General features: G+C 51.2%; 10 protein-coding genes across 10 annotated transcripts; 4 read left to right on the forward strand and 6 right to left on the reverse strand.

Moving 5' to 3' along the window:
• Positions 1-366: 366 nt before the first annotated feature.
• On the reverse strand, positions 367-1,932 carry BDZ83DRAFT_657624 (uncharacterized protein; the record flags this gene model as incomplete). Its single annotated transcript, XM_060510974.1, has 5 exons — positions 367-768; positions 845-939; positions 999-1,202; positions 1,243-1,654; positions 1,837-1,932. 5 exons carry the CDS (start codon positions 1,930-1,932, stop codon positions 367-369), a joined length of 1,209 nt encoding a protein of 402 aa, XP_060358169.1.
• A 624-nt stretch (positions 1,933-2,556) lies between these two features.
• BDZ83DRAFT_642499 (parasitic phase-specific protein PSP-1) lies at positions 2,557-4,034 on the reverse strand. Its single transcript, XM_060509619.1, has 4 exons — positions 3,599-4,034; positions 3,456-3,516; positions 2,981-3,394; positions 2,557-2,929 (listed from the first exon to the last, which is right to left on the reverse strand). Exons 1-4 carry the CDS (start codon positions 4,026-4,028, stop codon positions 2,755-2,757), a joined length of 1,080 nt encoding a protein of 359 aa, XP_060358170.1. The 5' UTR covers positions 4,029-4,034; the 3' UTR covers positions 2,557-2,754.
• Positions 4,035-5,093: 1,059 nt separating this feature from the next.
• BDZ83DRAFT_592947 (uncharacterized protein) lies at positions 5,094-6,315 on the reverse strand (the record flags this gene model as incomplete). The annotated part of the gene is made up of 3 exons (XM_060506584.1): positions 5,094-5,694; positions 5,765-6,066; positions 6,124-6,315. The coding sequence occupies 3 exons, from the start codon at positions 6,313-6,315 to the stop codon at positions 5,094-5,096; spliced, it is 1,095 nt and encodes a 364-aa protein (XP_060358171.1).
• Positions 6,316-7,753: 1,438 nt separating this feature from the next.
• BDZ83DRAFT_592960 (uncharacterized protein) lies at positions 7,754-9,116 on the reverse strand (the record flags this gene model as incomplete). The annotated part of the gene is made up of 2 exons (XM_060506586.1): positions 7,754-8,743; positions 8,805-9,116. 2 exons carry the CDS (start codon positions 9,114-9,116, stop codon positions 7,754-7,756), a joined length of 1,302 nt encoding a protein of 433 aa, XP_060358172.1.
• Positions 9,117-10,264: 1,148 nt separating this feature from the next.
• On the forward strand, positions 10,265-12,177 carry BDZ83DRAFT_592942 (uncharacterized protein; the record flags this gene model as incomplete). Its single annotated transcript, XM_060506583.1, has 3 exons — positions 10,265-10,861; positions 10,917-11,105; positions 11,173-12,177. 3 exons carry the CDS (start codon positions 10,265-10,267, stop codon positions 12,175-12,177), a joined length of 1,791 nt encoding a protein of 596 aa, XP_060358173.1.
• Positions 12,178-12,688: 511 nt separating this feature from the next.
• On the forward strand, positions 12,689-14,577 carry BDZ83DRAFT_768906 (AflN/verA/monooxygenase; the record flags this gene model as incomplete). Its single annotated transcript, XM_060515319.1, has 3 exons — positions 12,689-12,823; positions 12,876-13,366; positions 13,435-14,577. 3 exons carry the CDS (start codon positions 12,689-12,691, stop codon positions 14,501-14,503), a joined length of 1,695 nt encoding a protein of 564 aa, XP_060358174.1. The 3' UTR covers positions 14,504-14,577.
• Positions 14,578-15,646: 1,069 nt separating this feature from the next.
• BDZ83DRAFT_758115 (uncharacterized protein) lies at positions 15,647-17,161 on the forward strand (the record flags this gene model as incomplete). Its single annotated transcript, XM_060514986.1, has 1 exon — positions 15,647-17,161. One exon carries the CDS (start codon positions 15,647-15,649, stop codon positions 17,159-17,161), a length of 1,515 nt encoding a protein of 504 aa, XP_060358175.1.
• A 765-nt stretch (positions 17,162-17,926) lies between these two features.
• Positions 17,927-18,325, forward strand: BDZ83DRAFT_758116 (uncharacterized protein; the record flags this gene model as incomplete). The annotated part of the gene is made up of 1 exon (XM_060514987.1): positions 17,927-18,325. The coding sequence occupies one exon, from the start codon at positions 17,927-17,929 to the stop codon at positions 18,323-18,325; it is 399 nt and encodes a 132-aa protein (XP_060358176.1).
• Positions 18,326-19,109: 784 nt separating this feature from the next.
• Positions 19,110-20,717, reverse strand: BDZ83DRAFT_592966 (Sir2 family protein; the record flags this gene model as incomplete). The annotated part of the gene is made up of 2 exons (XM_060506587.1): positions 19,110-20,494; positions 20,564-20,717. The coding sequence occupies 2 exons, from the start codon at positions 20,715-20,717 to the stop codon at positions 19,110-19,112; spliced, it is 1,539 nt and encodes a 512-aa protein (XP_060358177.1).
• Positions 20,718-21,429: 712 nt separating this feature from the next.
• On the reverse strand, positions 21,430-23,248 carry BDZ83DRAFT_592972 (ATP synthase F0; the record flags this gene model as incomplete). Its single annotated transcript, XM_060506588.1, has 6 exons — positions 21,430-21,713; positions 21,796-22,000; positions 22,073-22,499; positions 22,552-22,684; positions 22,736-22,849; positions 22,906-23,248. The coding sequence occupies 6 exons, from the start codon at positions 23,246-23,248 to the stop codon at positions 21,430-21,432; spliced, it is 1,506 nt and encodes a 501-aa protein (XP_060358178.1).
• Between the last annotated feature and the right edge of the window lie 150 nt (positions 23,249-23,398).

Raw genomic sequence — 23,398 nt, forward strand, 5'->3', positions numbered from 1 at the left:
GGACCCACGTCCGATGAATAAACCTCTCTGAACCAAAGTCAACTGCATACGACGTTTTGCTTGCTTGACCATTGCTAGTTTTGACATGCTAATGTCTCAACCCAACATGAATCAGAAGCTGTGCGGTACACGGGGGATCATCTCTCGTGAATCATGTCCATACATGTTCGTAAATCATTCCTTGCCGTGCTACGTAATTGGTAAACCATTAGAACCTGCGACATGCTAAACGGCATCCCGCTATTGGCCTGACCAACGAATGTGACCATTGTTTTATTTCCTCCAAAACGTCAAGGTCGAAGCCTGCCAGATCAAGTATCTCTGATTGAAGCATCCTTTCATCTCCTCCAACGCTTCAGCGCAAGGCTAATCGTCTTCATCACTGGTCGTGGCAAACAGCTTTAGAACGTCGGGCTCTCGAACGTAGACCCAGTCCCAAAATACGTATGCACGTCTCCTCAGCCACCTGTTTTCGAGTCTGTAAACCCAGAAGAGTGGCTGCACAGAAGTGTTAGCCGCATACCAACCCGCGTAAGGCCCCTTGTCCGTATTACAAATGTTCTCGTAGGCGGGAATTATCGTCGTGAGCTCGGATGTGCTCATGTCTTCCAAGTTGGTGCTGTTGTAAGCATGAGAATCCATTATACACACCAATGCCTCGGGGAGATGAGTCCAGCCGGCATTGATCGCCGATACAAGTAGGACTCGCTTAGACTCGTGAGAATCTGTCGACATCAAGCGACGAAGGAAGTCGAGTCCGTGAGAGAGCTATGTTGCATCCAGTCAGAAATCAAGTTGCATACTTGAAACACATTCTGTCCTACGATTGGTAAAGTTTAATGACCCATATCTGTATCATGATGTTATTTCCCCCGGTCGTGAAATAGTCGGTCTGATATTCGTCAAAGGGGGCATTGTAGGCAAAGACATCGGAGGACGCTGATCAAATATGTATCGGTAAGTAAATCAGAGCATATCTTGACACCCAAAGAACTCACCTTCCTGATATTTCGCCTTAATGAAGTCATGTACGCAGCCGAGTTGCTCGTTCTCCCACGGCGGGTGTCTGTGCAAGAGCAAGTTGCCCTCTCCGAAACCCGTGTTGAAGTTCCCAACCGCGCCAAAGAGGACGTAGAACAAGTCGACGCGATAGAAAGCGCGGCAGAAGCGGGAGTATTCGGAAGAAGACAGACCGACGGCCTCTGATGATGTTGTGATGTCACAGGAGAGGTGGATTTTGACTTCTGCAGTTGAGTGCTAGGGTAGTCACCCAATCGTGCTTGCGCGACAGATTTCGCAAGAGTTCCGGAGGCATCGAAGCGGTTCTGGCTACCAGCTGTGAAGGGTCATCGTAGAGTAGGTCGAGCAAGCCGCAGAAGGAACTCTCATCTCCCGGGCTTGGCTCAAGTCTTGACGCATCCAAAGACGCGACGGAATATGGGAGTAGATCTAGCCCGATTCTTCCACGAAGAATGGCCAATTCGGTGCCAGGGATCTGCTTGAAGGAGGAATAAATATGGCGACATGTAAGCAAAGCTGAGGTGAGAGTCTCAAAGTCGTCCAGGCTTCGTAGAATGGAAGCCACCAGCTCGCAAGGAATGTCTGTAATCGAAGGCATTCTCACGTTGACCACAATTTGCGACCGCGATTCTGTCTGGAAAGCGAAAACGGAAAAAATGAAAGCGAGAAGGAGAAAGGAAAGCCAATGGAGTTTCAAGACTTAGTGATGTAAAAGGAAGGCCGGGTCGACCGCAAGGCTGAATAAGTGATGGGAAGGAAGTCTGTCTCTGGCATGGCGCACTGTGGGCAGGTGGTCACTTCTCTAACAGCATTCACCTCACCGTCCACCAGACCGTCCACCAGACGCAGGGACGCAAAAAATGCCCCAATTGTTGCCTGTGAGCCGTAACGTCTTTGATCATAACATGCCATATTCTCTTTCACTGTTCACTTGCCGGTTTGTCATGGTAATGTTTGTTGGTTAGCGCGAAATAGGCCGTTGCCAACAGCCACATTCACTAAGTACAATGATTTCATCGTCACTATTGTTTTTAGTCTTCATTTCTCATCGAGGTGAAATTCATAGCCATGCGGCCTTCTACGGCTCATGAGAACAAGGAAAAGACTTCGCTTCCACAACGTTTGCGATTAGCCGCGTAAATTCGTCATCAGCCTCCCCATTTTCCAGCCTTCTTTTGAGATAATGCGGGTTCGGATCTATGATATATCTGGCTCTGACACCAGCACGTCGCGGAATCTTCACTTGAAGTCATTGTTCGCGGCTTGGTAGCAAGGCTTCAGACCAAGGGAAGGTGATTCTCAGCCATAGCACCAGTTTTGGGCTAGGTATGGTTTATTTTAGGTGTCAGCCTCAGAGTCCGAGAAATCATCATCTTTGTCAAGGCTCGACACATGATCATGTTCGGATGGTTGTCACTCATCCGTACATGCGTTACAAGAAAATTGATTCACTAACATTGACGTGTGGAGGGGAAAGCCGCAAGGGGTTGACTTGGCAAGCTTTTCAAAGACAAGTCGCAGATGGTGCTACGTGTAGGCAGTATACTGAACCAGATTCCATTAATGTTATAGTAGTCCCAAGACAATTACCTCTATCCTGTATGTCTCTTCTCTACCAAAGTGCTGGCCATCCCTTTGTCTCATCTATAACTTCTACTTGTGACCCACTGCCTTCTAAACACTTGCGGACAAGGCTGACTTCTCTCTAGCTGCTGCTGGCGCCGGATCTTTGACTCAAGTATCGCTCCCGTCTGTGGCCGCGTTGTGTTCGGGTTTATCGTTGTTACCACCGCCCTCGCGCGATTCTGAATTGAGCGCATGGTTTATGTCAAGTCTTTCTCTCTCTTTTTTGTTGAAAACAAGTCCCGGGTGTCCGACCAAAAGGGAAAAAACGGCCAAAACCATAACACTTGGCAATGTCAATAAGCATTCTTGTCAAGCATGGAACAGGAACACTTACGCTGACTCCAACGCGATAAACAGGGTTTCGTCTCGGAACCAGTGACTGAAGTAGCCCTCATGTAGCTCGACGATTCTGTAGACGCAACGTAGCAGTACAAACATGGTACCAAGGCCCAGGAAAGCTAGGAAGACCATGAGTCTTCTGCTCATCGGAGGGCGAGTCTTTGATCGAGTGTAAGCAATCATGTAGTCTCCAAAAAGTCCGCAGAACGCCGCAAGCGAGACAACTTGTAACACAAGCCCAGCGAGTGAAATCTTGACGCCTCGGTCCGCAGCCTCCTTAGTTGTGCTGACGGACGACATCGCGCCTCCTACAGCCTGAAGAATCAAGGAGACAATGTCAACCGGGATAAATGTCCAGTAGTAGAGGCGAGGCGGAAATCGGGAAAGCGATCGATCGAGGAAGTTGATGCTGAAGAAAGGCCTACTCAGTATCCACAGCTTAGGCAACGAAAATTTCTGCAAGCTCTTACGTTTGAGAAAGTGTAACGTAAATGGCGGCAGAGAAGAAGACCGGAGCTATTGTGATGCAGACTGAGAGAGATTTTAGCTTTAAGATCTTTCAAGTGAAGCAGGCAATTCATATAAATCCCTTGAAGGAGGGCAGAACACTGACTAATTTGCATGAGAAATCCGTTAAAGTCAAATGGATTGTCGTGGATGAAGAGTCTCCCTACGTAGCCAACGATTTCCAAAACACAACCACTGATCATGCTTGCTGCGAACCCCCAAGTTTTCCACTTGAACCCCAAAATGGCGTGTAAAGCCAAGGCTAAAGAGAAGAACCCGATAAAGGTGCCGCTAGCGGGAACAGAAGGCTGGTAACGAAGAATACTCCATTCTATCGGACAAAGGTCAAGTGTACAGTTGGCTTCAGGTCCGAAAGCGATGAGGCCGTCGGGTAAGTCCGCCATGTTGAGTGATGCACCGACGAAGTGTGAGGTGAAGCTGACGACAAAATTGCAAACGATTCGGGCACTATGGCTGGCGATGGCGGCTCCATGCACCGGGGCGAGTCGGCACGTAGGAAGTTTTATAAAGCTCATTTCATGCCAAGGGACGGGATTTAGAAAAAAATCGGCAGCTAGAGTCTACTCAGTCATCAATGACCCAGCTCTCCGGTGTTCCGCAGGAATCGGGCAGAAAGGGTGTCCGACACACCAAGCCCGCCTCGCACAGGTGCAGTGAGTCCGCACATCGCGTCAGAACGTGGCTTAGACGCATTCCGCCGTGGCCCACTTCCTACATGTGCCTAGTCACAACTTGCAATGGCCTGACAAGGCCTGAGCTATCTAATCTAGCCGCCAATCCGCTGGTTCTCGTTGGGATTTCGCCAACAGCTACCTTATGCACACCTGCTTTAGACACGTCTTTTCCCAGTCAAATTTGTCACAAAAGAAAATGTTATTTGGCGTACGACTGACGTGGGCACAAAAGTTCTGAAATTGGAACGCTTGGCCAACATCTCCTCCGCCCGGTTAACGTGATAGAGCACCTCAATCTGAATTCCCACACGAGGACGAAACTCTTCAGCTTTCTACGTAGAAAGATACGAGTCCCCTAAGAAACCATTATCAAAGACTTTCTGGTGAATATTCATACGATAGAAAAGCCAGAGTGAATTAGACTCATATCGAAATCCCCGAAACGCGTGGATATTTTGCGCTAAAGAGCGGTGATGGGTTTAGTCTGACGTTTGGCATCCTAGTCAATCTTGCCTTTTTGGGACAAAATCTCGCGGCGCTAGCTGACTGTGGGGCTCTTTCCGGATGGGCCCTACCGGTTGGTCCGCAGACCCATACACTCGAGCTCCGTGGGCCGAAGGAAGAGGAGAGAAACATGGCGATTGTGACGAGAAGCAACATTCCGCTCTAGCCTTCGTCTAGACTGAGGAAGTTTCGTCTATGAATAACAAGGCAGGGCTATTGAAAATCCGTGGCCATCTTTTCGTGTTGTGAGACATCGACTGCCACATATTTCGTAGTCTGTCCAATGCTGATCCGGCTGCTTCGAGCCTTGCTTCAAATGCATGTTGACCCAGTATGACCATATTTTGAGGGATTAGAAGGCTGAGTATTGTGACCGTCTCAAGTCAATAAGTCATGCTGTTGTCAGCCTCTGCCCAAAGTTCCGGGAACTCCACGACTCGGATCACATATCAAAAGGTTTTGAGACATTCCATCTGGCGTGGCAGCTCCCCAAGTCTCTAGCAAGCCTTTTCTGTACTCGTTCGCTAGTCCAAAACCTCGAGATCTGACAATTTCGAGGAACGCAAGCACGCGCGTTTGCTCCGTCGGCGTTTCCATCTCTCGTCCTATGAAGTCGGCAAAAGGTAGATAGAGCGCGACATCAAAGCCTGACTGGCTGGCAAGCGTCTCAACGTAGCTAAGCGTAACTAATGCTTGCTGATGGAGTGATTCGGTCGGCATCACCGGCAGCTCGCACATGAGTGTTTTCCAGGCTTTGTGGTACAGGCGGTGAGACAGGCCAGTGAGAGTCCAATGATAGTAAGGGGTAATGCAGATGGAGACCTGGCTATCGGGTTCTTCTGACAGTTGGAGGAGATCGTTGATGACTCGAGCTTGAAGAACCGATGCCTCGCAGATGATATCGAGGCCTTGTACCTTGAGGTCTATGGCTTCTCTATATTTACCTTCGTTGGAGTGGAATGTCATGGTGCTTTTCTCTACCTTGAGAGCCCACTCAACCATCCTAATTTTGTCAGTAACTCTGTGCCAAATCTATTGCTTATCATATAACAATGACGAGTTAAGAAGCTCACCTTGACTGTAGTCTAGCCCACTGCTGAAGGGAATAGAGCATATCGTCTATTTTGTCTTCGTCTGAACTGGTTCTAGGTGCGATTGGACGTGACGATGAAAGCTCAAAACCCATCTGACGGTCTAACGGTTCTTCGTTCAGGGCAATGGCGGAGAGTGTGTTGAGAAAACTGAAAAATCGGATCAAACTTCTCTCAAACGTAGTCAAGCCGGCGTAGCTCTTTGCTTTTGAGTGCTGTGCAATATAGCTCGAGATTCTCTGGAGCCATCTCTGGAAGGCGCCATCTTCGGCACAAAGGAATAGCTTTTCACTATTAGCCTATAATCAACAGAACACACGAAAGGGTACTTTGAGGCACACCTCGATCACTGCCAACAGGAGAGTACTGAGTAAAACCGAGCTGAAGGATGACGGGTCAGGCTTCTTCAATTCCGTCGCCATCAAAGCCTTCTGTTTCACCCATGTGCCCAAGAGTGTCTTTCTTTCTTTCTGGCTTACGCGCAATACTTGGGGGTTTTGACAGGCGTACAGACCACCCATGATTGACAGCATGCGACTGACGTTCTCATCTCTATGGGAGAGCGCCGTCACATCGGCGCTTCGCATTACCGACGCTTGGGCCAAGCATCCAACCGACTGGAAGTAAGTGCTGATATATTTCCAAGAGTCTTGTACCAACGCCCTAGGGATTGAAGAGGCTTGCTGCTGGATAAACTGAAAGCCCGTGGATGGTCCTGGTGAGGAGCACTCCAGGCCGCGAACTACGCAATTTGAACATGGTCGGCCACCGTTACACTGACAGGAATTAGTTTCGCTCACTTGGACAATTGAGAAAGGGGCTCAAACCTTTGCATGCAACCTCTTGCAAGACGCGCAGCGGTGCCCGGCACGGCGCTGATCAAGCTGCCCGCATGGCATTGGTATGAGTGGTACTGCGACGGCTCTGCTACAGTTTCGACTCGTCCTACTCCGGGGCTCAATATATAGCTCAGGTAAGATGAGCGTCTGTTTGTGTTGTGAAATTGGGTTGATCCGCGGAAGTTGGGTATAGTAGAGTATGGGCGAAGTTGATACGATGTTGTTGTTGGCGAACGGCTAGCCCTTTCCGCGGAGGCCGAAATGGAGCCCACCGCGTCAGCCCCTGTGGCGCCTAGCGGCACCCTTTTAGTGTCCTGTCCTATTACCGCTACCCTTTCTATCACCATTTCCTTTCCTATTACTAGAAGTTTCTGATTGTCTCTTTCTCAAGCTTCTTGAGACATGTTTCAGAAGAATGAGCTGAAAATGAACAAGACAAGTGTCAATAGCGATAAAAGCGCGGACGGCAGTAGTAACAAAGTAACAAAGATGTGGACTTAGTGACTTGAGTGGCAACGCTGTGGCACATCTTCCTTCACGGGACACCCAAGGCCCCACAATGTTCGATTTGATGCCCGGTCAGCTAAGTAAGACGCTGTAGTGCTAGGGAAGCTTAGAAACTCGGAAGCCAACAGCCAGAGGTTCAATACTGTTATGTTTCTCTACATAATGCACCAGTCTCTAAATTGTAGGGAAATCATAGTACGCAACCGAGAACATCGCCCTGTTAGTTACTGCGCATGCCTCAGGGGACCCCATGACAATGACTTCTCAACTATACTATCAATTCAGAATTGTTGACGGGTTAGACCTGGCGCATCTGCTGTTGGCTTAACACAGCACATCAGTCTTTCATCTGATGGCTTGACTCAACCCAGCTGCAACGCCGAAAGTCAGACCCGGGCGATAGTCACTATTGTCATTTCAACACCACGAAACAAGGTATCTAGTACGCCCATAATCGATTCTCAATCTCCAATCTGAGGGATATCACACAATGTTTTATTTTCTAGATATCACCCGTTGTGTCCCTCACAGCCTCTGCAATACTATGAAGGTGACTTCAAGGTTCCATGTCCCTGTATTCGTATCGACCTGATCTCCTTCTCGTGGACTCGTAAAGCAGAAACATTCATACACTGAAGCTGGATGAGAGCACCCCATCTCTCCACACTGCCTTGATGGGAAGGCACCTCCCATTACTCAGAGACAACGCATTAATGACATCGCCCTCAACCAATACCAAGTCTGCCTTTCTACCGCTCTCGATACTTCCACGATCATGGAATTTCAACCGTTCTGCAGTAATTGATGTAGAGGACTTGAGTACATCCAATGGGGACATGCCCGCCTCTTTGATGAGTAAACGCATCTCCATGTGCATCCCAAGACCGTAAGGTAGACCGATACCTCCACCGGCGGCATCAGTTCCTAGAATGAGAGGAACTCCCGCTTCGTATAAAACCTTGGTGTTTGCATATGCATTAAGCACAGAGGACGTGGGCTTCTGCTTCGCGGCCATCCCCATTGGCTCTCCGGCTGTCTTGTGGATGAGCAAGTTTTGGGCGAATGGGTCCTCGAAGAACGATTTCTGGAAGTCTTGGCCTTCTGCTGTTTGTGAAGCACACTGACCAAGAGTTGGATTACAGTGCGCCTTGTTGTTCAACATGATCTGAACGTAGTCATCGCTAGGTGGCTTGTCAAGGAACATGTGGCTCAACCCGTCGGCGCCAGCGCGGAGAAGGTCCATGGCACCAGCATAGCTAAAGGCGTGGCCTGTGGTGGTCACACCATACTTGTGCGCGGCGGCGACGACGGCTTTCTGGATATCCATCGGAGGGCGCGGGAGATCCATTCCGAGAGTGTCGCCAATCTCGTGGAACATCTTGATGTAAGATGCTCCGTTTTCTTCGACTTGCTGTTTGACAAATGTTTCCGCGTCCTCCGGCTCATGCAAGATTGGCCAGGTCGAGACGATCTGGTCAACGATGTGATCTCCGCACGGGTTGTCAGCGAAGACCCTTCTGATCACCGGGATAGGCCATCCGCCTTCGATGACGGCGCCCAGGCCAGCGTATTTGAAGTCTGCGTAAATCGACTTATTCGCCGAGACGCTGGCCAGCTATTGAAAAGTCAGACCATTCTGATATTTCCTGCCTAGGGGGAGTACGTCCCGAACTCACCTGCCTGAGCTTGGCGTTATCGCTTGGCTCGTTGTGCATATCGCAAACCGTAGTGACACCGAATCGCAGGGACTGCTCGATGCTATTGATGTCTCCACCAAGTGCATGAATATGAGCATCGATTAATCCAGGAATTACCGTATCACCAGGCCGCGAAATGATTGGCAACCCGTCCTGGGCATCTCCTAGGAAGCCACCGGCACCAACTTGGGCAATAATGCCATTCTTGACATAAACATAGCCTTGATTGATGATGTCGTGTCCAGTGAATATCCTGACGTCTTTGAGAACGAATGAATTGTTCTGTTCCATGATTGCGTTGGCGCTATTGGCGGATCACGGCTTGAATCGTTGTGCGAGACGCAAGTCTGAAATGTCGAAAAGCTGATCAGGAGTACAAAATATGCCTCGTGATGTCTCTGTGTTTGAAATGAGCGGGTGCTATGGATTTATAAGCATTGGATAGTTACGGCTGAAGATATTTGGTAACGAAAGCCAGTAACGTTGAGCTGTTTAGCGGCGATATCAATAGCGAGATCGCGCCTACTCTCAAGGAGAATCGAATTTGTTGACCCCACATTAGCACACCACTACATGAACATTTGATTGTTTAAGTCCGGCGTAGCGCGAGGCAATCGGCCGTCGCGGAAAGCGAACGGACGGTCGGGTTCTTACAATTCACTGCAGCGAACACCGATGTCAGACACCGACTCAGACGCCGGGAGTACACTTTGGATGCCGAACATAGACACCGATATCGACACAGACAATCAATGAGACCTCGAGAATACAGTGAATGATTGGCAAATATATTTTGAAATCCCGATGATATAACACAATAACTTACCCTCTCAAGTCATCTGAAAGACGGGAACAAGAACTGACCTCATGTGCCCACTTCGGCCTTGTGTTGACTGCTTACCTATATACTACCTGGGTCAGTTCATGGCTCAGCCTCTGAATGTCTTTGAGTATTGCGAGGATAAAATTTGATCACTAAGCTATTTTCTCATGACCTACAAACTACGATAGAAGTATAGATCGTGAGATCGAGACCAAATCCTTAACACGAAGGCAAAGTTGAGACTTGTTCTTACGTAGACTCAAAGTCTAAGAGGTTATGCGTGTTTGAGTAAGTAGAAAATCCGAAAACACTGCACTGCAGCCAAAGAATGAGAACAAAAGGATTATTAACAGCGGTATCAAAACCATTAAGTCCATTTATCGAGTTCCCCTAGCCTTGATGGCGGCATGTTGTACAATACTCTTCAACCCCTCAACAGTGGGGCTAGAGTTGCTGAGAGGTGGGTCACAGGACATGACAAGATTCGTGGGAAATGGTATCATTGGCTTGTGCCCTTATCATGTTGCAACACATCCGCATTGCGGCAAATCCGAGTTGCTGCTTCGCACCCTTCAAGGAACATTGACATAGTCCTTGAACGACGGAAACAACAGCCATGTCGAAGATTATCAAACACCCAATCAGCTTTGTTGCTTTCCAACAGCAAGATGTTAATTCCCCTAGAATCGGACACCTCGACATAGAATCGCAAAACATTCATCCCCTCAGCTTTAACTCCGGGAAAGCTGTTGAGAACTTGTATCAGGTTATCGTGGCCGGCGAACACACATACTTAGCTGCTGGTCCAGACTTACGCATCCAGGATGTGAAGCTACTGCCTCCTACCTCAGGGAGAGATGTCCTAGCAGTTGGCAAGAACTATACGGAGCACGCAAGGGAATTCAACAGCTCGGGCTACGATAGCTCTGATAAGGTGGACTTGCCAAGTCATCCTGTAATCTTTACAAAGCGTGCCACTTCAATCATAGCTCATGGAGAGGAACTACAGATCCACAAGGGATTCACCGAAAGCGCCGATTATGAAGGCGAAATTGGCGTGATCATCAGTAAACCAGGTTACAAAATCCAAGAAGATGAGGCTTGGGATTACGTATGGGGATATACCATCATCAACGACATTACTGCCAGGGAACGGCAAAGAGACCACAAGCAGTTCTACATTGGCAAGTCCGCAGACACTTTCTGCCCAATGGTATGTATTCTGGCCGCCTCTCAACTCCAAATACAAGCTGATGCGCTTTGGTCAGGGCCCAACTGCTGTACGAAAGGAGGACTTGCCGGACTGGGGGCGGTCTTTACGGTTGCAGACTCATGTCAATGGAGAACTTCGGCAAGATGCCACAGCCAAAGATCTAATCTTTTCCATCCCCCATCTTATCAGCACGCTGTCTGCGGGTCAGACCCTTCAGCCAGGTGATGTCATCGCTACGGGCACTGTAAGTCTCTTCTATCAGACTACCTGTGATGTGTTGGTTGAATAATGCTAACGGCAAATGACTGAAGCCCGCTGGTGTTGGCATTGGAAAAGCCCCTCCGGTCTTCTTGAAACCCGGTGATGAACTCGCCGTCACTATCGCCGGCCTCGGTACTCTGAGAAACAGAGTCGCCGAGCACTCGCAGATAAATTCCACTGAACTGAAGATCCAGAAGCAATCGATGGAGCTGTTTCGCCTCGACAATAGCGAGAAGTCAAAGCAAGCTCAGTTCGGCCTCAACAGGGATATTGGTCGCTTTGGGGCAGGTTACCAACGGCTTGGTGTTGAAAAAGACTCCATCATTCTCGTCCACGGTCTTGGAGGCACCAAAGACTACTGGCTGCCGTTGATAACTTCCCTGGAACTCGGGAACTTCGCCTCGGTACACGTGTATGATTTTGCAGGGCATGGCCTTACACCAACACACCCTCTGGAGACCATCACCGTTGATTCCCTTACCCGGGATCTCTCGGGAGTCTTCAGTTTAGCTGAGGCGGACTCAGGCACATCCCCTGCAACTCTGATCGCCCACTCTTTCGGGTGCTTGGTCGCCATGAACTATGCCCTCACCCATCCTGGACATGTCAAAAGACTGATCTTGTTCGGGCCACCACCCTTGCCTCTCCCTTCCTCGATCAAGGACAAGTTGATCAATTCTGCGGCTCTCGCGAGAACTCAGGGCTTGTCCGAGATTATTGAGGATGTGGTTGCTACTCAAGTGTCAGGCCATACCAAGAAGACCAACCCTTTGGCGGTGGCTGCTGTGCGACTCAGTCTCGCGGGTCAAGACCCAGAGGCCTACGCCAAGGCATGTTCGGCTTTTGCTTCGGCTGATGCCATTGACCTCAAAGAGCTTGATACGGAGACCCTACTGATTACGGGACAAGACGATCCGGTGTCGTCACCAGCAATGGTGGATGATTACATGCAGAAGATTAACGGTTCTCGAAAGGTTGTGCTACCAAACGTGGGTCACTGGCATGTTTTTGAAGATTTGACCGATGTAGGTCAGAGTCTGCGAGAGTTTTTATAAGGCCAAATAATTTGACTACATGGAGTTGAGATTACAACATGGAGGTGCGCGTTTGTACATGACTGGTAGCAAGTCAGTGATAGCTTCTCAGTGCGAGTACCTTGCTAATGTCAGCAATTAAAAGTTGGGCAAAAGGTCTCCAAATTCCCTGAGGACGCCTACCTCGTTACTTGCATCGCGAGACGGTTAGAATTTTCCCACATGGGGATATGGCGATGTTGCTTTTTGAATTTATGTGGTTAGCGAGGACGCTTTGCCCGAATGGGCGTTCTGCTGACATCAAAGTTCAACATCACCACGGTTTGTCTCACCTCCCGTACCACGAAAATAGAAAGCCCAAACTCTTCAGTTTCTAGCCCCACATAGTAAGGCGTTTTGAACCATCGGAATAATCTCTACATACCTAGAGGAATGGCCGAGTTCTTCCCGCCTGAGCTCCGGCCCATGTAAGACGTCTAGCTTTATCAGCTCCATCTCGTACGTCTCAGCTAGCCTATCAGAACTTGACATAATGGTGTCAGTATTGGACATGGTCGGGGGACTCTGGTCCATGGTATTCACAACATGCGTCGCGGCGCTGGTCTACTTCTGTGTGAAGTTTTATGCCGCACGTCAGACGATATGGAGAATGCAGAAAGCAGAATTGGTAGGAAGACCCAGCATCGCCCAGATATCATCCGTGTTGACAATCGCTGTAGCCAATGCCCGCTTACTCTTTCCTGGGCGGGCACTTTCCACTCATCAAAAAGATCATGGGAACTCTACCTTCAGACAGTATCATTCACAACATCATGTGGAAGATATCAGAAGAGTATTCCAAAGGCATCTTCTACCTGAGTCTTTGGCCTTTTAGCGGCACTATGATGGTTCTGGCAGACGCGGACGCGGCGTCGCAGCTCGATAGCCTGGCTCTCGGTAAAGGGCTCGACATAATCGACCCCATTGAGAAGGTCACTGGCGGAAAGAGCTTATTGACCATGAAAGGAGATGAATGGAAGCACTGGCGACGCTTGTTCAACCCGGGGTTCAGTGCCGGGTACATGATGGGCCTGGCATCTGTCATCGCAGATGAAGTGGCCATTTTTCGGCAGAAACTTCTTACCAAATGCGCGACCGGGCAGAGCGAAGTGTTCTTACTTGAGGATCTGACCCTAAGGATGACCTTTGATATCATCGGGTCCGTTGTGCTGTAAGTATCGTGACCTCTCACCAAAGCTTGGAAACCTCCGTGCAGCATGCTTACTTGCGCGGCAATAGGGATACTCGACTTGGTCATCAAACGCGTGATCACCCTTTAGCAGCGGCTCTTCGAAAGCAAATAGAATGGACGTCCTTCCGCGAGCCGCTGAATCCTTTAGAAAGATATCTGACCATCCGTCCGCTCGTTCTCTGGCTCAACGGCAAGAAGCTGGATCAGTACCTCTCTGCAGAGATCGACAAGAGACTTGCGGAGCGTTCTGAAAGTCTGTCCAGCTCAAACGACACAACGCGCTCGAAGTCAATAGCTTCACTTTTCATCGATGATTATCTCAAGGAGCTGGGCGAGGAAAACCTAGGCAAGAGAGAGAACGCAGATAACACGGAGAAGATCAAACATATCATCACACCCCAGGTACGGCTTTTCCTGTTTGCAGGTCATGATACAACTAGCAGCACCCTGTTGTACTGCTATTATCTCCTCTCCCGGAATCCAGAGATCGTATCTCGCACCATAGCAGAACATAACGAAGTCTTTGGAACCGACCCCTCACAGGTTCAGGTTAAAATCCACAAGGACCCTCAACTTCTTAACATGATACCCTACACCGTAGCGTTCATCAAAGAGGTGCTTCGCATATTTGCCCCGGCCGGTGCTATGCGTCAAGGACGTCCCGACGTCCAAATCGTCGATACGGACGGCCGAGTACTCCCAACAGAAGGTTGTAACGTCTGGACTCTTGTCCAGGCTATCCACCACAACCCAAAGTACTGGAAAGATCCTGATGCTTGCATCCCTGAGCGCTGGCTTGTTGGTCCAGAAGACCCGTTGTACCCCCATAAAGGTGCCTGGCGACCATTCGAGTGGGGTCCACGAAACTGCATCGGGCAAACGTTGGCTATGCTCGAGTTGAGGGTTGCGTTGGTCATGACTGTGAGGGAGTTCGTCATCAAGCCTGCTTATGACGACTGGGATAAGCTTCACCCGAAATCCGGGATTCGCAGCGTCAAGGGCAACAGGGCGTATCAAGCTGTGAAGGGCGGGGGCGGGGCACATCCAGCAGATGGATTCCCTGTGAAGGTTGGTCTACGGAGTTGTTGTCTAAAATGTGAAAGCATGGGGGTTTGAAGCCCACGCTAATACATCCTCAAGACTCAAAGCTACACATAAGCGCTGCTTTAAGTTTCGCCCGTGCCATCTCGGGATAGCTTTTCTCCTGTCATTTGGGTGGAAATTGTAATCAGTGGTCTAAAAAAGTAAGCACGGTCTCTTGAGGCTACCCCCTTGAACGAACACATGCAGTCGCTACGTGACTTCTGATATCGGCTTGGGGTGCGTGAAATGTATTGCAGTAAGTGGCAGAGAGGCAACTCCCACAACATCTTTTGAAGTGGGAATGCGCTTGTCCTCGGAGACTTTTAACTGCTTTCGGATTTTTATGTAGGATGCTAAGTCCGAGGCAAAGCTGCACGGTTAAAGTCTGAAAGACCCGCATCTCAGGGGAAACGTCAACCCTGCCTTGATCGCGGATATATCCCGCCTCACACGGGCGAAACCCACATCAATCAGAGATGGAGGATTCGAAGGATAGGTTGACAGCGGACCGCAGACGGCCCTTGAACTGTAAAATATGGGGGGTCTAAGTGCCGACCGGTGACGAAAAGCTCGGCCTCCAGAGTTTAGGACCACGCATCCCACGGCGATATCGCCGGTGTGCCGCGTTCGCAACCCGCAGTCCGCAGTCCGCAGTCCTGCTTCCTTGAGGTGGGTTGTATCCGGATGCGACAAACTGCGGGCTGGTTTTCGTCGAAACAAGTGGAACTGGTGATAAAACGGCCCTTGGTGTCCTGTGCTGCTATCCCCGCTACATGAATCAGATAACGTCGATGTCACGGATCAATCTGTGGCGAACCCGGTTGCTATTATGGAGTTCATTGTAAGCGCTTGGTGGGCCTGGCGGCGTGGTATCGCTCCCGTCGGCCTACAGGCCCAGGGAAGACTCATCTCCGGGGCCCATGAGCTTCCCGCTTCAATGATACCCTTCTCGAATTCTTGCGGTAAAACGACGGACTGCATAACTCTAAAGTCCGCCTCACGATATTATCGCAGACCTCAGCTTGGCAGATGTTCTGAGATATAAGAGCTTCATTTTCTTCCACTCATTCGGTATCGAAGTCTTTTGATCTGGTCATCAAGATCGGCAGCATTAAAACAAACTAGATTTTTCCAAACACTCACAACAAAGTGTTAGGTTCCCTCCATATCAACATCATGGCGGTCCCAGACGAAAAGCACCAGGTCATCATCGTCGGCGGCGGCATCACGGGCCTGACGATGGCGTTGATGCTACAAAATCTCGGAGTCGACTATGTACTTCTTGAGGGTTACGGCACGGTAACACCCAACGTCGGAGCTAGTATCGGCTTGTTCCCCAACGGCCTTCGAATCCTCGATCAACTCGGATGCTACGACGACATCCTCGCCAGAGGTCAGCCTGTCGAGGAGCAGATTGTAAGAAACAGCATCACTGGCAAGCGCATCATGACCCGCAAGTCGAGGAGCCTCCTCATCAGACGACACGGTTACCCCAGCATCTTCATGGAGCGTTTCGAGCTTTTGAACGTGTTATACGAGCACTTGAAGGACAAGAGCAGGATCTTTATCAACCAGAAAGTCAAGAGAGTAGAGAGTCTCAAAGACGGCGCCCTGGTCTACACCAAAGACGGCTCCGTCTTCCAGGGACAAATGGTGGTCGGCGCAGACGGCGTCCGCAGCACAATCAGACAGGAAATGTGGAGGAACGCAGACGACAACAACGACTCCAGCGCCATCCCGGCCCGCGACAGGCAAAACATCCCCTGCGAGCACGCCTGCATCTTCGGCACCGCCAAGCCTATGGCCGGCGTGGCACCGGGCCAGGTCGTCGGCGCCAGCGGACAGGGCACCGTGGCCGGCTGCATGGGTGGCCCCGGCGGCGAGGTCTTTGTCTTTTGGTTCTGGACGCTGCCTGAGGGCCAGCGCTCGTACCCGATCGACGAGATCCCGCGCTTCACGGACGAGGACAAGCAGCGCGAGTTCGGCCGCAGCGTCGACGCTCTCGTCGCGGACAACGGCTTGCGGTTCCGCGAGGTGGTCAAGAACCTCGAGTACAGCGGCGTCACGGCCCTCCCACACTTTGTGATGAGGCGGTGGCACTACGGACGTATCGTCATCCTCGGCGACGCGGCCCACAAGTTCAACCCGCTCGTGGGCCAGGGCGGCAACAGCTGTATCGAGTCCTGCGCCTCGCTGGTCAACGCCCTCCAGGGGCAGAATATTATCGGCAAGGGTGCCTCTGCTGCGGCAACCTGGCAGTTGTCCAACCTGAAAAAGGCTTTCGTCAATGTTGAAGGACAGCGCGTGGAGAGGTTGGCGTTCATGGTTGAGCAGTGCCAGGAGGCCATGCGTATGTCTGCTTGGGATACCTGGAAGGGCCGACTGGTGCACCAATACATTGCGCCCCTCCTGCCGCTCGCCAAGTGGCTCGACTTCTACAGCGACCAGATTGCCGGCGGCCTGAGTCTGAAGGGTGTGAAGCCGCCTTCTTCGGGCCACGAGTGGCTCTACAGCGACGAGAAGACCGTGGAGGAGAAGGCCATGACGCTGAGCAGGGCGAGCATCATCGCTACGATTCCTGTCGCTGCTGTGACTGCTTTCCTGGTAGCGCGCATTCTACGGCAGGAAAATGGTGCTGGCGGTTCGGTGCTGCTCTCGCGGGCGATGGAAAAGATTTCTAGTTTCCGATGATGGAGTCATTGGAGACGCGGGGGACTGAAGTTAGGGTGCTCCCTGGTGCTAGACCCTCAAACAACTAGATAGCCTGTCTTTCTCCTCTTTAATTACAGCATTGTTCATCACTCATACATTGTCTCCTTCGATCCCTGGTCATAGAGTTAGACGATCAGCAACACATCAGCGTTGAATAGTAAGATACTTGCCTCAAGTTTATTCCCGGCCCAGATCAGTGCTTGCAATATCAACCTCTTTAGCAGTGGAAGGATAAAATGATCGTTGACCTAACTCTTGACACGAGACTGACCCGTTGGTCTTGACCGTTTTATCAAGGGCACATGATGTGAGAAAAATGTTGGCGCCCGGGTCCTCGCCGCCCGATTTGGCGCCGCCATAACCTACTTACAGACCACAACGGTTCGAGGCGTTGATATCGTATGACACACCGAACTTACACCTCTCGACGTCAAGTAAAAGTACCTAACGGGTCAACAAGGTGGGTCAGTATATAAACGCTTTCTGGAGAAACACCAGATTTGCTGCAAAGACCAACGGGGATTTGTTGGAGCAACACTGCGTCTCCCCCAGATGTCGCTTAGTCGATGAATTTTTGCCGTTCTTTAAGACAATTTCATCTCCAACACACACTGAAGTAAGAAAAGTACCCCGATCTCCAACAAGTTTCAGACGTTAAAACCTAACAAACTGGCAAAAGCAAGATAAGGGCAACTTACCTGGCAGGGGAGAAACCTTGAAGCACGGAAGACAGAAGCCATCACAATGCGCCTAACCATAGCATCTATCCTCACCCTTCTCCTTGCAACCTGCGCCGCCGACTACATCGTAGTCCAAACCCGCTGCCGCTCCTGGGACCCGAAATCCTGCGAACGCCAAGACAGCTTCTTCCATTTCAACGGCGGCCGGCAGTCCATCAACGCTTACCAGGGTTGCCGCAACGCGCACTCTCGAACGCTCCTGATATCGATCTGCCTCGACTACGAGACGAAGCGCGGGCACTTCCTATTCTCTCACCAGGACATCCGATGCCTACGGCTCCTGCCCAAGATTGTCCACCAGCGGTGCGGGCACGGGTGGTTCCGGTGCTATAGCGGGATGTGGGACGAGACGCCGTGTCTGAAGGAGCCTGAGGAGGTGCCGATGGAGGATATTGAGACGTGATGGGGGGTTTGTATCGATGTTCTTTGTTGCTAGGGGGCTTTGGGGTGTTTCTGAGTAGTGGTGTTGCGGCGGAATGAATGTGATGGGATATCAGGTTAGAGGGGTTCTCTACCCAGGCGATGAGAGACGCTGCGGGAGCTCTGCCAAGGCCGGAATCTTCAATCGGACGTAACCAAGGCTTCAGAAATTACCTACAAGTGATTGATTCTTGGTGAGCGACTCGATTCGACCGCCTATTGTGTACTCCTTACTGGGCTAAGCTGAATGATGCCCCACCTTTTCATCTGAAGGTCTTCTTGAGGTCTCGAATGCTCGCTGGGGAAGGGGCGACAGGTACGTAGGCCTGAATATCTCCTGTCTATTCATGAAAGGTCGGGGGGAGCTGGCCGAGGGGCATGAAAGGGTTGGGGGTTGGGGGGTCGATGTACTAACCTGAAAGTCCACGAGCCTCACTCAACTTGACCTTGTGTTCAATTCCCTATCGATGACCTTTTTAAATGTTTTTCTTTTAAAATCGTAACGCAAGATATCTTCCTTACACGTCTAAGAATTAAAGATAGTTAACAGCTAGCCATCATACACGCGTGGAAGGACAGATCAGAACAGGGACGAGATGTAGATATTTATGTACCACGTGAAAACAGAGGCATGGAGTGTAACCAACGCGAATCCGCGATGTGGGTATAAGCGAGATATAGAAGACTTGACCGCTATCTAAGGTGCGGTTGTGACCGTGTGTCGTAATGTCCAAGGGAGACTGAAAGTAGGTATCGTCGGTGGAAGATCATAATTTTGAGTCACCCGATGAGGGCTTCTCCTCTTTCTCTACACTCCTCGAGGTTTCTTGTGCCGTCGTAGAAGCAGAAGCCGACTCAGCCTTCGCAACCGCCGACTCCTTGTTCACACTAGTAGCAGGCGCGGACGTCTCCTCATAACGAGAAACCCCACTTAGCAAATCAGCGCTCTTCGGGTCCTCGTGCTTCATCTCAGCCACAGGCGCAGAAGCGTCGAAAACGATGGCAACCTCGTCGAGAGGGGTGGCCGCTCCCTGCGCCGCAAGCTGAATCTTCTTCTTGGCCTCGATCCGGAAGTCCTTTGCGTCCTGCGGTGCGCCTTCGGATCCGTTGACGGTTCTCCCCTCGCGGCCGCGATCGTCCTTGATGTCCGTGCCGATCTCGCCTCCTTGCCCCTGGATCGCCTTGGACATTCTTTGGACGACGCCCTCGGGGATGCTCTTCTGCGCGTCCTCGATGTCGCTTCCGCCATCTTGCCGTAGAGGGAAGCCGACTTCTTCCGTTTTCTTGGTGGCTTCCGCAGCATCCTTGTCCTTTACGTCGTCCTTGTTGTCATCGAGCTTGAGCGCCGTATCGACGCCCTCGGCAACTCTCCGAATCTCCTCCTCCAAATCATCCTCGCCTTCGCCAGCCGCTGACGCAAGCTGCCTCTCGGCCTCCTTTTCGCCCACAATACCGCGCCAGAGCGCCTCCAGCTCATCGCCCCAGCCAAGCAGCGCAGCAAGCTTACGAACCCCAGCATCACACGTCCCCAACTCGACAACGTCGTCCGCCCTGCGACCCATCTGTCCCACCCGTTCCCTATTGAGCAGCAACCGCGGCACGCCAGATTTCGAAGCCTCGGCCAGGCCAGCAAAGGGGTAGACCGAGAGACTCGTACCCATGACCACAATCAAATCAGCCATAGCCGGCAGATGGGTATTGTCGCGGAACGCCTCCGGCAACGCCTCCCCGAAAAAGACGATGTCCGGCTTCACAAGACCGCCGCAGGAATCGCACTTGGGCACGTTTTCGTCCTGGACGTGCTTCTCCATCCGGTCGGCAGGAAACGTGTCCTTGCACTCGATGCAGCGCTGGGTGGCGAAGCTACCGTGCGCCTCGATGATCTTGTCGTCTGGCACGCCGGCGCGCCTCTCGAGGCAGTCGATGTTTTGTGTAAAGTTCATCTGCAGGAGACCCTTCTTCGCGAGCAGGGCGATGAAAGCGTGGGAGACAGTGGGATGAAATTTTCCAGGGTAGAGCTCCTTGGCGAGGTAGTAGAAGGGCTCGGGGTGCTTGCGGAAGTAGGAGATGTCGAAGACGGCTTCGGCGTAGGGGAGGTTAAGACGGGCTAGGTTGGCGTAGAGGCCGGTGCCGGGTGATCTGAAGTCGGGGACTGGGTGGTGATTGTGTTAGAAACTTGCAGAATCCTGAAATCAAAGTACCATCAAGGTAGAGTGCATACTGCCAGCGGCTGTAGAGATGCCAGCGCCGGTCATGACGGCAATCTTTTTGACATCGCCGGATTTGATGTAATCAGCAATGGCCTCCAGCGAGCGCGACTCAAGCGTCTTGGGCTGGACGCTGTCATCCAGCATCGTCGACTCCTCGTTACCCATCTTCTTCCGCGGTCGGTTGGAGTTGGGCCGGCCCTTGGGGTGTTTCTCGCGGCGTCGGCGGCCTATGATGGGCAGGTTGGCGGGGTTGGTGAGCGGGGATGGCGGGGAGAAAAAGTCTGGTCGTGCGGTGAGAGTTGCCGTCTATCGTACTGTCGAAGAGAGAGGAGTATACGACAAGCGTGTGAGGTATGAATCGCGTATGAGTAGGGGGGCTCTAGATTTGTATCTCGGTCAAAATGCAAGCGTAGCCTAGAGAGTGACGCAAAGCAGGGGATATGTGTGGATGGATGGTCTCTGCCTCGCCGGCGACTCACAAAAAAGTCGTTGGTTCGCTTCGCCGTTACATCATGCGGCGACCCCACCCCCGCCATCCCTCAGCGTCGTGCTCGGGCGTTTGGAGCTCTTATCGCTATCGGATGGGCCCTATGGTGGTGGCGGACGGCACGGGTCAAGACCGGGAATACGGGCAGGTAACTTGGAATGGTCAGCAAATGCCCATTGGTGTAGATTCCCGTCCATCAATGACCTCGAATCTTGCCCTTTCCCTTTTTAACTCGCAGGAACTTTTTCATCTTGACGAATTTACCTTTGGACTTTTGTAAACAGGGAAATTGAGGAGAACTGTGTTTGGTTCGTACATCTCTCTATATTCTAATGGGCATGTATACCGGGGATCGACGTCTATCCCTCTAGACAACAACAAGGTAGATATTTATCGAATCTTGTCTCTAGGCAAACGATAGGCAAACGCAATCGTAGTGCCACCAATAGCCATGACAGTTGCAGCCATGTACGGCAGGCCGAGCCATATGCCTCCTGCCGAGTTGCCAGCTTTGAGCAAGCCCGAGATTACCGGGGCCGAAACGAGTAAGCTCACTTGTTCCACCCAGGTAATGGCCGTGTTTAGTGTACCGATCGTATGCGGTTCGACTACGGCGTTAAGGATCGCTCGGCAGATACTTGTGTAAACGGTGCCCATGGAGAAGATGATGAGGGCTATACGAAAGGTCAGCATATCTGGGTGTCTGAGGAGCGGAGCCAGCCCGACGCAGGTGGTTAGTGAAGAGGGAAAACATACCAGTAATCAAGAACCAAGGCGCGAATGCAATGGCCACCATGAAGCACCCGACAGCCAGGAGGATGCCGCTCATTCGGGTGAGCCAGAGATCCCGAACCAAAGGATGCACCCCCGTACGCTTGGTGATCAGCCAGCTCAGCGCGGGGAGAATGGCGAGCAGCATGACCATGTTTGTGACGGTTGAGACGGTTCCCAAGAGCGTTGCCTGTATGTCGCAAAGCTTCGTTAGATAACGAACCATGTGGTGTATGACTGAGACGGCGCGACATCCACTTACCTTTGCCCAAGACCATCCCAACAAGTTGTGCACGTATTGCGACATGATGTCTACCTTGACATATTTCACTATAACTGTAAGGTTGAAGCCGAGGACAAGGGAAATCACGCTCTTGGACTTGATCAAAAAGGTGTAGACATGGCCCATGTCGTTCTTCACGGCGAAGATGATCTGCTGTTTGAGTGTGCGCTTGTCCCTCGCATCTTCTTCGGACCGCGACAGTGTCTGCTCGACTTCTTGATCGGCGGCGCGGCGGAGATCCAGGGTCTCTGGGATGAATGGCGGCAGGCAGGTGCCGATAATTAAGAGGACCATGCCGACGCTGAGAGGTAGCCATGGGTTCTTGCTCAAGAGATAGGCGCTGAGAGGTGCAACTACAAGCTCTCCCGCAAGCGCGATTGCGCCAATCTTGTAGTAAACCGCGGTCCTATCACATGTGAGCTTCTGAATGCCTGGTATTGGCAGTGGACGATTCTTACAGGCTGGAAATGGGGACAACGTCAGAGATCATGGTCCACGTCATGGCTTGAATCATGCCTGCGCCTCCACCTATGAATTGGAAAGCTGCTCCGAACCACATAGTCCAGAGAGGGAGAACGTTGGGCCACAGAACTGTCGTCAATGAGCATAGTTTACCGGTAGAACAGGTATTTCATAACCTACGGGGCAGTAGCATCCAGGCGAGCTCTAGAGTGATACCGAGCATGGCCAAGGACAGGACTGGTCGGCGGCCATACTTGTCTGCAATAACACCGTAGGGAATCGCAGTGAGCAATGCTGCAAATAGAAAAATTAGCCGGTGCTGATAATCAAGGTTAGAGAGTGAGACATACATGGGACGCAGTCGAATGAGTTTTGCCAGCCTTTGATCATGGCTAGCTGACCCTGTACATCCGGGCCCTTGCATACATCGTCGTCCTCCGCCGAAATGATGTGATTAGGATAGCGTTGGCGACAGATGATTTCTTCCATAAGCTGATATGAAGGCGGGATCTGAAGATAGGCGCCAACTTCAACGATAAGAATAAAGGTCATTGCCAGACCAATGACCTTTAGCTGGTATCTCCGGCTCGGAGCGACTGTGGGTGGCAAATCGTGTGACAATAACGGCGTCTCTTCTTCAGGCCTGCTTTCGATGTCGCCATTGCGGTCGTCAAGTGCTTTAGTGGGTGCCATCTTGGAACATATGTCGTCCGTGACGACTAAAAGAGTGTTTAGAAAAGACAGAGAAGCCGACAAAAGAAAGAAAAATTGGACATCTCAAGGAAGTATGAAGAAGTATAAGTCTGCGTTGAAGCCACAGTCTGAAGTATAACCAGGCGCGGT

This window comes from Colletotrichum acutatum (assembly GCF_030867785.1).
Source record: "Colletotrichum acutatum strain CBS 112980 chromosome Unknown BDZ83scaffold_202, whole genome shotgun sequence".
NCBI classification, from domain to species: domain Eukaryota; kingdom Fungi; phylum Ascomycota; class Sordariomycetes; order Glomerellales; family Glomerellaceae; genus Colletotrichum; species Colletotrichum acutatum.

Coding starts and splice junctions, on each gene's coding strand:
- BDZ83DRAFT_642499 (XM_060509619.1), bottom strand. CDS start 4,028: ATGAGCTTTATAAAACTTCCTACGTGCCGACTCGCCCCGGTGCATGGA. Junction 3,517..3,598: donor CGGATTTCTCATGCAAATTA/GTCAGTGTTCTG, acceptor AATCTCTCTCAG/TCTGCATCACAATAGCTCCG. Junction 3,395..3,455: donor TACGTTACACTTTCTCAAAC/GTAAGAGCTTGC, acceptor GCCTTTCTTCAG/CATCAACTTCCTCGATCGAT.